At 38.5% G+C, this 12,241-nt stretch overlaps 1 protein-coding gene across 14 annotated transcripts in view; it reads right to left on the minus strand.

Moving 5' to 3' along the window:
* The window catches only part of RBFOX1 (RNA binding fox-1 homolog 1), a 1,320,820-nt gene that overhangs the window by 761,030 nt on the left and 547,549 nt on the right, over positions 1 to 12,241 (minus strand). For all 14 annotated transcript variants that reach the window (XM_042798374.1, XM_042798373.1, XM_032983544.2 and 11 more), the window contains one exon: positions 9,686 to 9,748. In XM_042798374.1, coding sequence (XP_042654308.1) covers positions 9,686 to 9,748 — 63 coding nt within the window. The remainder of the gene's footprint in view (positions 1 to 9,685; positions 9,749 to 12,241) is intronic.

Genomic DNA, 12,241 nt, shown 5'->3' on the forward strand with positions numbered 1-12,241 from the left:
TCTGTTTTAGTAGTAAAGCTGATCATCGCTCAAAGTGTGCGCTGGTGCACAGAGGGGGATATAGACCAGCCGCCAAGAGATGGGATTGCTATCGCTTCAGCACTACCCTTGTACCTTCAGATTTCATCCTCTGTAGATGTTGATAGATGTTACTATTTGCAAGTGATTTCTGCATAACTATTTTCCACATTTTTGCTGTTAGGAGTCATCTATATTGATTCTTCCTCCTGTAGGCATGCTTTTCTTTAGAGCTATCTGTTGTACTACTAGCGACCAAGTTGCAGAAAAGCTTGTCAGACAAAACAAGCCCTACTGCCTGTAGGATAAAACTGGGAACCAGAAAATACAAACATTTGGAAACCATAACTCATGCTGAAATTTTCTTCTGGGTTTCAAGGAATCTGAGTGGCAAAGCAATTGATTTGTACTTCAATATCCTAACCTGGCTTACACAAAAGACAGAAAACCACCTTAAATTATTTTGACTCTTCAACTTTCATTACTTGTAGACTGTGCAGATCTAAAAATCAATAGCACACAACAAGTTGGTCTTGATAAAAACATAATTTTGAAGAATTTCAGATCAATATTTTCTCAGTGTAGATCCGATAGATATACATATTTTTAACTGGGTAATTTAGCTGTGCAAAATATCCCTCAGGATAAGAAAAAAAACCCAAAACACACACAAAACCCCAAATCCGCAAACAAAAACACCACCAATCCAGTTTTTCTACTGTACCTCTTTGTCTCTTTTCCAGATGTGCTCATAAAACCTTGTTCCTCTGGGGTGCAGATGAAGGAAGCAGAATCTTCACAGTGAAGAAGAAGAAAAGCAGCACTTTTATGGTGTAGTGGGTCTGGCTGGGATAGAGTTAATTTTCTTCATCGCAGCACATATGGTGCTGTGTTTTGGATAAAACAGTGTTGATAACACACCAGTGTTATTGCTATTGTCACCCTATTGCTGAGCAGTGTTTGCACAGTGTCAAGGTTTTCTTCTTGTTTTTTTCCATCACTCTCCCTCCCCAACCAGTGGGAGAAGTTGGGAGAGTTCACAGCCAGGACAGCTGACCCCAACTGATCAAAGAGATATTCCAGACCATTTGATGTTCTCAGCAATAAAAGCTCATAGAATGGAGGAAGAAGGGGGGAACATTCATGGTTGTGGCATTTCTCCCCCCAAGTTCCAGGTGATGAAGCCCTGCCTTCCTGCAAACATCGAAACACCTGCCTGCCAATGGGAAATAGTGAATGAATTCCTTATGTTGCTTTGCTTGCGCACACTGCTTTGCTTCACTTAATAAACTGTGTTATCTCAACCCCTAAGGTTTTTTTTTCACTTGCTTTTACCCTTTTGATTCTGTTCCCCATTGACCTGCCAGCCAGGGTCAACCCACCACATGCAGATAGACAAGTTTCATGACTTTGACAGTATAAAGAAGACACACCCAAGACTGAAATACAGCACATGGTAGTTTGTCGTGGTTTGAGCCTGGTCAGCAACCAACCACCACAGCTGGTCACCCTCCCTTCCCCCTCCCCACCTGGGAATGGGGGAGGGGATTGGAGGGGTGAAGGGAGACTCGCAGGCTGAGATAAGAACAGTTTAATAATGGCAATAAAACGAGAACAATGATGATGATAGAAAAAAAAAAAAAAAAAAAGAAAAATATAAACAGGCAATGTGCAGCGTAATTGCTCACCACCCGCTGACCAATCCCCAGCCTGTTCCCGGCCAGCGACCCCGAGATACCAAGATCCCACAGTCACAATCCCGGAAGCAAGAGGGAGAGAGAGAGCCCCTTCCCAACCACCCCTCCTTTATGTAGTGAGCATGACGTTCCATGATATGGAATATTTCACTGGCCAGTTTGGGTCAGGTGCTGTGGCCGTGCTCCCTCCCTGCTCCCTGTGCCCTGGCGCACGGGCAGGACATGGGGAGTCGGAGCGTCCTTGAAGTCTCGGTAGCAGCTGAAAACACCAGTGTGCTATCAGCATTCTTCTCATACCAAACCCAAAGCTAAATCCCAAACACAGCACTCATCTAGTCCCTGAAAAAGAATATTAACTCTATTTCAGCCCAAACCAGGACATAGTTGAATATGGCTTGTGTGCTGGTCTCTGAGACCCACCCCATCTAACAGGCGCTTGGCCCACTGCTTCTTTAGAGTGAAGTTAAAACATGTCAGCATACTGTCTGTCGCTGAGGGGTACAGGCAGCTCTCCTCCATCTGCATGCACAGGCAAGAAGTCTGTCCATTGAATAATATCCCCAAATTTTCCCTGTATGATTAGTGTGCAATGATTTTGCTAGGTCACAGACAAATCTCTCTCACTAATGCATTAAGAGATGTAAATATGTTTCAATACCATAAAAGATATAGGATTAACCATTTGGTGAGAAATCCCAAACTATTAAACACCAGTGATCAGTGCTAGAACACTCCCATGTTGCTAGTGAGCTTCTAGACAGCACCACAGTCAGAAGCAGTTCTGAGAGGTACAGTTCAACTTCTGAAGGCAGTAAGCAATCCTGAAGGAAGAGTAAAAGTTGCCAAATAGAAATGTATTCTGTGAAACTTATGTGCTGTGTCATCTTTTAAAATCTCTTAAAGTATTTAGAATAAGGATAAACTCTTGATTTTACAGCAACAGATTTGTTCTTATTCCCCAGCATTCTCCTTCCTCACTGAAGCTACATTTTTGAACCGCCATCCCTTATCCAAAATCTAAATAGCCATCAGTTCTATGATTTATAACATGCCTTGCAGGATCCATAAAAATTCTCACATACCATGCTGTTTATTGGTTGTGCATGAGGTACACAGGAATAACATGTTACAACACAGACTGGTCAACTCAGTAACTAACCTCAAATGTAATAGAAAAAAAGAAAAAACACAAAAATTAAAACTTCCCCACAGCCAATCCTATCATTACAATCCAAAACTCCTGCTCATCTTCATGAACAGCAGCAGTAAAGATACTCCCCCCACTGAAACAATAATATGGTATCACACCTGTGATCAGTGCTGTGCCCAGACACAGCGCAGCAGGATCTCAGATCCAACACACAATGCACAAATGCCAAGTGTTGTGGCATCAGACCAACTATGAATGCATCACGTGCAGGGACAGAGTGATTCCTGATTGAATACAGTTCTGACTTGCCAAGCGTTTATTGCAAAATTCTGCAGGCAGGCACTGCTGCAGGCTCGCGGCTTTGCCGCTCCCCGAGACAGCCCTACCCCAACACACCCTGCACTGGCAGCAGCTGGGCTGAAGATGCAGCAACACAGTAACGTGCAGCAGCAGTACCAGCACCACAGAGGTGAATCCTCCAGGAATCCCGGGCTGCTAACGCCCCCCATAGCTCAGGATATCATTGCTACAGTTAACAGCATTTGCTATACTGAACTACTCAAGTGCGTGCAATGACTGTACCTTCACTTTGCATAATTAGCATTGTCAGAAAAAGTTATAGAAGTCCGTAAGCTCTTCAAAGAGAAAGAAAAAAGGATCAAGTGTATATCTTTATTAAAGAATGATAACACCCTTGCCATGACCCAGATTATCATGAGGACTGTTAAATTTCAATTAGCTTTGAGCTATGTTGATAGGACTTTACTAATAATTGCATGATTTTCTTGAGGAAAATTTTCAATTTTTTATGAGACAGGAGAGAGCATGAAATGGTAAGCTCTTCTTCACTTGTTAAATGTAAAAATCATTAACAATAAAAGGCATTGGATTAGAGAGAGAGCAAGAGGAAAGATGGCCCAATAATGGAGGCAATGATTTGGGATTTGAGAAATACGAATTAAAATCCTAGCTCTGCTGTACTCCTTCTCCTGGCACATCAGTCAGGCTGTTCAATTTTCTGGCTTCTCCTTCTGTAATAAAGAGATAATAACACATCCTAATCTCACAGGAATTTGGGGACTTGATATCTCTTAAACGCCACAATGCTATGGAAATGAACTTGATCAAAAACATCTTAATGCTGTAACCTGGAGAACATCCAGAGTGCGTACAGTTGCCAATGGAAGTATTCTAAACTAAGTGTTTACATGCATGTGAAAATTTTCATAGTGCCTGAGTAAGAAAATGTCAACAATATAATGTTTATGAAGGTAATATCTCAGTAGTGTCAGAAAAATAGCTGCTATGTACAGTAAACTCAGATCCTAAGGTTAATCTATATTCAACCTCTATAGCTTTTACTTGGTAGAATCAAAACACCACTTACAAAGGTAGAGGATTTAGAAAGACCACAGAGGAATGCATCAGAAAGAACAACTGACTGCACTCTTAAAAGAGAGGAACGAGAAAAGAAGAAATTGTTAGATATTTCTTTACATGTATATTTGTATATAACCAAGAGAGAATTACAAAGCTAACTTTACTTCTAGAGTTATACTTCAAAATAATCTAGAGTAGTATTTCCAAAAAATGCTTGTGTTAGGAGTCTGTCTCTTGTTTTCAAAATGTCCTATTCCATTTCAGTAAACCTTGTGCTCTTTAATCTCCTTTGAGAGAGTAACTTCTAAATTCTTTAAATGCCCAAATAGATGCATATATAATTATCTGCAGCAGCGATTAAGCACAATCTGATGAAGGACACTGTCTTTATTTATGTAGGAAGATCATGATTTAAGTGAAATAAGCAGCATAACCACCTGTAAAAGCAAAAGTAGACCGCTTATGCTCTGGTTTGTGGCTTTTACAAACATAAACCCCTGCCCTTTTACAGTTCAGGTAATCATAAATCATAGCAGTGGTTTAACAGTGATTCATGTAGACCTGCTACCACAGAACTGCTCTTTTTGTCTAAGATCATTAGAGATTTTACGGATATAAACAAACTAATGGCATCCAACAAAAGAAAACAACATTTTCTTCTCTTGGGGGAATGAAACCTTGGAGCACGCAAACTTAAAAAAAAACAAACCCACAAAAATAAACAAAGGTAGTATACTTAGTTCCCTATGCAAGAGTTAAAGATCATACCTAACTAAACTTGTGTCTAACTACTGCAAAAGTAATACTAGAAATCAACCATTTAAAACTAAATTACCTTGCACCAGCACTAGAAAAAAGTTAAAGGTCAGGCTTAGATATCTTACCTAAGCTTTTTCTGAAAAAAAAAAAAAATCAATCAAACAAACAAACAAACAAAAAAACATCCATGAGAATATTCTCCTGCTTATCATTAGAAGTGTGTAAATGACTCGCTGCTTTTGGTCCTTAATACCTACAATAACTGTTGAAGATATTTGAAGATCTCACAAACAACAATGAATAGTAGGACAGTGGAACAGATACTAACAACGAAACAGTTCAGATGAAGTAATGGAGCAGAACTTACTGCTTCATTTAAGTTATCTAACTACCATTTTTCAACCTTTTTTATAATAACTCACAGATACCCGTAATTCAAAGTGCTGTAATTTTAAAAACATTCAACTCTCTAGACTAATACTATCATTCCGACTACATCAGAATAGAGAGAGGTGAATAATAAGAATACAATCATTAAAGTCTTTTTTCCGTATACATTTTTTTAGAAAAAGGTTATCATACTGGTTTATTTCTAAGAGGACTCTTATATTTTATAATAGCTTTCACAATTATTTTGTTCATGCCTCTCAGGTAAAAATCCCTAGATCATACTAAACTTCTCAGATTCCTTTGTGGCATGCTGTGTTGTTTTGGAAAACAGATTTATTGTATTAACAATTTAAAAAGATGTGTTTAAGGAGGGGGGAAAAAAGAACCCATAATTCCCAACAATAAAATATTTTCAGTGCAATAATAGCTATTTTTCTGTTACTTATTTCAACATGTTTACAATTCAAAGGAAAACACAGCTCTAAAATTAGAGAAAAGGGTTTTAAGTGCTATTCTTTCAATGGCTTTATAGGCCTTTACAGCACAGCAACTAGTTTTGTATCACTGACAGACTAGAAGTGCAGGTAAGTCTGTTTTGAGACCAACATGCATTTACATTCACTGAGGTTGAAAATGGGGATTATCGCGGCAGATCTTCCAAATAGTGGGACTATCACATTTAAATGGAGCAGCACAACTCTCTCATCCTTTCTCTATTATCTTAAAATTTTCTAGCCAAGTAAACATGTTAGTAAGAAAATAAGGAGATCACTTAACTACAGTATGTTTATCAAAGCTGTGTAACACCTATGTATAAACTGAAGATTAAGAAAAACCAATAGAATAGGCAAGTATACAGAACTTTTCTCTCAAAAAGCAATTGTATGAACTTCTGCAAAACATGGAAAAGATAACAGCTTTCTTCTACTTTTTTTTCTGAACTGTTTTCAGAGAACTTAGGTGGAATGCCAAAGAGAAATGGCTTCTTTGCCAAAGAATCCTAGGTTTAGGCAAAGGAGTTGTGTAGGGGAGTGCTAAGCACAGTAATTCATCTTTTCAAATAAGCTAGACACAGAGAAATGCAACAGAAGTCCTGTGAACTGTCCAGCCTTCTGACCCAGGAATCAGTCAATGAGCCTCCATCTTACTTGTGCAGCTCATTGTCATTACGCACAAGATCAATCTCATTTCTTGAATTTCAATTTTACCTGGCATACGCCAGCCAGAGCACGGAGATCATGGCTTGTGCTCCTGCCTAACCCTGCACTCTGCATATTCCCACCTCAATGAATTCCAGCTCGTGAAAATGGAACAGGAAAAATGCTCCAGTTAAGGGAATGAGTGAGGACTCTGCCGATCTAGGTTTTACGCCCATTTCTGCTACAAACTTCTTGCCAGTTACTCTTTGTGCTTGATTTACCATTGTATATTTGGAACAATTCTGTTTCTCCTTTGCCTGTCATGTTTGTTTTAATTGTTGTTTCTGGAACTAACTTTTATTGCTTTGTTTACTGGTTTGCTCAATGCACTGCAGCTTTGGTTGAGTACTGTAGACATTATTGCACAATTAATAGGTCAAATGCTAAATAAATCCATAGGAAACAAAATTGAATTTTAAGACCAAGCATTTCTCTCTAATTAAACTGTTAAAACTATACTTACCACAACGTATTTGTCTATTAAAATGAAATGGAAAAATACCATAAAGCAACCACAGCTAGAAAGTATACTTAAATTCAACTGAAGCATACTGAACACAAAATTTACTGTGATTATTACATGAGGCTTTTGACATTTGTTTCATTACATACAATTCCATAATCTTAGCACATCTCTGTTGGATCGGTATTTTTAAATGCTTCTTCTAAATAAGGGAATGGGACAAACCATTTTATGATCAGTAATGTACTACATGTGTACACCATGTCACGGGTGAATAGGGCATAACGCCCAGCCATATGGTGTACGTAAGAGCCAACTCATCTACATAGCCTGTTTCCAGGCAACATGCTGGACCTCAGTCTGAGCTTGGTGAAAAAATGACCTCTTAGCCCTAGAAGTTGATTGATATTCATTGTGCTGGTTAGGTTATGATCACGAGGGAAAATAATAAAACCAATTATGCACATTGAGATTTGGCAGCATTAAACCTTGCCCAAATTCCAAATGAGTATTTTCTTCCTTTTTCTTGTCATATATTCCAAACCTCTTCTTCAGCTTGTTGAAAGAAGATGAATATCTTTTCCTTCAACTACATTTACAGATACCAAAGCACTGTATTCACAGTCAAATTAATGTTAGCTTCCTAAAAACATGCCAGTAATTATCTCAGGGACCACTGTCTCCCGTGGGTTAGAAACCCCAACCTCATTCTTGTGATTTTTACCAGAATTTTTCTAACAAAGGCTGTCGATTGCATCAAATTCTGCTAAGAGCTGTAAGGTTATTCTGTGATAGAAAATACTGTTTGTGACTGGGCTGGTTTGGGCTGGGCTGGATTTAATTTTCTTCACAGTAGCTGGTACGGGGCTGTGTTTTGGATTTGTGCTGGAAACAGCGCTGCTAGCAGGGGGATGTTCCCCTGCCCGCTGAGCAGCGCTCACCCAGAGCCAGGGGCCTTCCTGCTCCTCACCCCGCCCCAGCAGCGCGTGGCTGGGGGGGCACAGGGCACTGGGGGGGCACGGCCGGGACAGCCGGCCCCGACTGACCCCCGGCACATCCCAGCCCGTGGGGCGTCCTGCTCAGCGTGTGGAGCTGGGGAAGGAGGAGGAAGGGGGGACGCTCGCCGGGACGGCGTTTCCCTGCCCGAGTCACCGTTCCAGTGACGGAGCCCGGCGGCCCTGGGGGTGGCTGAGCCCCGGCCTGCCCGGGGCGAGGGGGGAACGGAGCCCTCGCTTTGCCCGGCTGGTGCGCGCAGCTGCGCCTTTACCTGGGAAACTGCCTTTATCTCAACCCACGGGTTTTCTCACTTCGGCTCCTCCGATTCTCCCCCATCCCACTGGAGGGGCAAGCGAGCGAGTGGCTGCGTGGGGCTGGGTTGCTGCCTGGGGTTAAACCACCACAGTGACAGAGGAAAAGCTAAAAGCAACAAGCATGCTGAGCACTGCAGAATTGATTTAAATCTGTCCTCAAGATGAACAAGCTTTTTCTTTTTTCCTGTAAGCCAGGCAACCTTTTTGAAATAATGAAATCATTCTTCAAATACATTAAGAGAAAGATTGTGTTCAGTGTAGGGGAATAAATGTAAAACTTTTCTTATTTCATACAAGGACTGGATATCTCATTTTGTCAATGACACCAAATTTTGTGTTGGGGCAGAAATCAGCTCCTAAAATTAATACATTTGAACAAAAACATGAAACTAGTCTATTACTTTGTTAGTACACACATGCAACATTTTTTTTCTTTCTACACATAGAACAGAGAACAGTATAATTATAAATGTATATAAAACATATTCAGTCTGCCCAATACAGAACAAGCCATGCTTATTACCCAATACAAAATGTTAGAGCACCTCACTTTATTTTAAATGGCAGATTATTAAAAATTGTTTAAGAAGTACCAAATACACACCTGTCAAGAATTACACACTTTTTTTTTTTTCTGGTAATACTGTATTTATTATTATAAGTTTGGAAAATTATATCCTGATTAAAAACTGCCTACTCAATATTGTTCCTAGGTATGTGTCAAAATGAAAAACTTTATAAGAAAAAATAAATTCCAAGTATGAAAGAGCAACAAATTGTTTGGATGTGAAAGCCTCCTCTCAGGAAGGAAAAAAAGCATAAAATCAGTCAGCACAAATACTTTTTCACGTCCTACATATTTTAGAGCTTAATTAATGATATTCCCTATTCTGACATTACAGGTGCGTTTAAAAAAGGAAGCATGATGAATTATCCATAGCTGTTAGAAGGGGAAAAAAGTGTCTGTGGCTAATTTATAAACAAAGCAATTTCTTTCTGACAGGATCAGCCAAAGCTAAAACAAATATGATAGTGATGTAATCCTAACAATACAAGGGAAACACAAGAGAAAAGCACTTTAACCTACAGTCAGAAACAGGGAAGATTATTTTATAAGCATGTCACTAGCAAGTTGTTGTTCAATGAAGACTAAGAGGTATCAGGTCTTGTACTTGCGGTCTATTAGTCTTGTGATCCAGCATCAGAATGGCAAGTTGTGAAGTCCAAAGTATTTTTTTATCATTATGACAGCACAATAGAGATTTCAGTCATACTGAAAGGGAAAGAAAATAAACGACAACAAAAATCAGTGCACTTACTGCAGGAAGGCTCTGATCATGAAAACAATAGGCACCACTTGCATGGGGCTTCTGTGTAGTTTCCTGAGAAAAGAAAAAGACATTCTTACTGTAAATGAGAGATTTAAAGAAGATCATATTTTTGCCCTGCACCCATGGAAGACTGAAGGTAGGCTTTAGGATTCAAAGTGTTGTAACAAAAAATAAAATTGATAATGCATTATTTGGACTTTCACAAGAAGGGTTGCATACATTACTGGGTCATCACTGAATTTTTATTGTAGTACAAAGCCAAACAGCAAAATGTGGTTATTGATTCACAAATACCAACACAGATTTTATTATTTGTTTATTTATTAATCATTTAAACGACAGTAAAAATTTGCAGGCAGTTTGCAATTTATTTGAAACCTAAATGCTATGTTTGCATTATGAACTTACCTACTAAAATTGACAATGCAATTACTGTGTCATAGTTCAAAATTTTCCCCACTATAAGTTTGTGTTTCAGCAGGAACACATAACTGTGATTTACTTTTTGTGTATTTTTCAATTGAAAACTTTAAGAAATTTTGCAAAAGAAAAATGATCATCAAATAAACAAAAGCAGCCATCCAAAATATACATGCACATAACTGGGAATTAGAATAGGGTAACATTCTATTCCATGCCACTTTTTATTATTGATAAGCAGCTTGTGACATGTAACATTTGACTGAATTATTCATTGAATTTTAGAAGTTACAGTAAGCTCGGCCATGTTTTTCATAACAGATTCTCCCTACATGCATTTTTCATTTCCATGTGTAAGTGGTAGTATATACTCTCTGATACAAACGCTCTCAAAAATAGAAACACTGTACATGTTTCGAGTCTTCAAAGACAATACACACCTAGGTCCATGTATTAACAAAACATTCTATAGATAAATTTAATGTAATTCCAAACAGCAAATATAATGAATTTTTTTTTCACAAAATATGTTACTCCTTATATGTGATTCCAGTTTAAACAAACAAAAAAAGAATAAATCACTAAATCAAAAACCAGTAGTAGCGATTTTTAATGCAGTTCAGGATAAACAACAAGAAGAAGCAGTACTGGACAGGTACATGTTCTATAAGCATGTCAAGTAATACTGCAACTATCGCAGATACTGATAAAAAAAACCCAACAACTTCAGAATCTGAAAAAGTGACAATCAGCAGTAGCAAACATACTTGCATTTTGGTCTCCTTAGAGCAGGGACCATCAGTAGGAGAGTATCTGTCAATGTAAGATCCAATTTCCCAACTGAAGCTCCTAGCAGTAACTGCAACTGTCTTACCACCAAAAAACCCCACATTAATCAATTTCTGAGCTGAAGACATAAGTTTCTTTTTATTTATGAAATAAAATGAACCATGTACATATGAAAATACTATAGAAGAGCTAGGTCACGTAAGAAGGCTGCATATGTACATAAACTATATGCTAAAATTACTGCACCTTATCCTTTCCAGATAGCATTTCTTTGTGTGAGATCAAAGATATCTCTGAGTACAGTATCAGATAAATTAATGGTGTCAAGAGTTCCTTAAAAATCTCTAGGGAGAAGTACTTTTTAAGTAATTAGCCTACATTTTCAAAAATGACATCTGATTTAAGACCATCCTGTAATGCCACAGCGAGACTTATTCATGGTCAACAAAATTGAATTGAATAATTGAAAATTAAGTCTCTCAGGTTCTCTCCATCAGGGGTAACTGTGTTTCACAATTTGAAATCACTGTAATTTTTCAAATGCAAACTGTCACTTTTTAGACTTCATACTGATTAAAATGCTATCTCATTGAGATTACAGTACATTAATTTTCCTTTTCTGAAAGACCCACATCTGACCACTCAATTCTAGCAGACTTTCTATTTAGCATAATGTTACCTATCATTAATTTTCAAAGCATTATACTCCCAACTGCTACTGCTAGTATTCCTTATTTATCCTGCAGTTGCACACTCTAGTGACTGAGGAAACTCAGAATGCACACAGAAATAAGATGTACAGAATTGTAAGAATATATGCAAATCCAGGAAAAAAAAAAAAAAAAGAATACACTGTTGTATGTAGTGTACAAAGTACTGCTGTATTAAGTCATAGCAAATTCATGAGAAACTGTAAATACAGTTATCTCTAAAATGAGTAACTTGGCTATAATATTTAACAAATAATTATTAATTTTGCTTAAATTTACAGTGCTTCTCTAATTTCCTCCACACAGAAATATTAACATTCTGTATTCTGCTGACTGCAGACATTCGTTAAAATGTTTATCAGTCTGAACATGACAGGCGAAGAGAGGATTTCCTTAAAACAAATGGTCTAAAAGCACCTGCCAAAACGAGAGTGGAGCTGCACCCACAGCCCTGTACTCTCTACCACCACTGAAGGTACTTTCCTACCACAATGTCGGACGAAAGGAAGAGTAGCACGTTTACGAACTTTACAAAGGTTTGTAAAGATTTCTCCCCAACCAAAGAAATAGCCAGTGGTCCCAGCAGTTTGCCCGAGCCAGTGCAGCCGCCCCACACAACAGAAGC

Source organism: Tyto alba, unplaced genomic scaffold (genome assembly GCF_018691265.1).
Source record: "Tyto alba isolate M040663 unplaced genomic scaffold, T.alba_DEE_v4.0 Super-Scaffold_28, whole genome shotgun sequence".
NCBI lineage: Eukaryota > Metazoa > Chordata > Aves > Strigiformes > Tytonidae > Tyto > Tyto alba.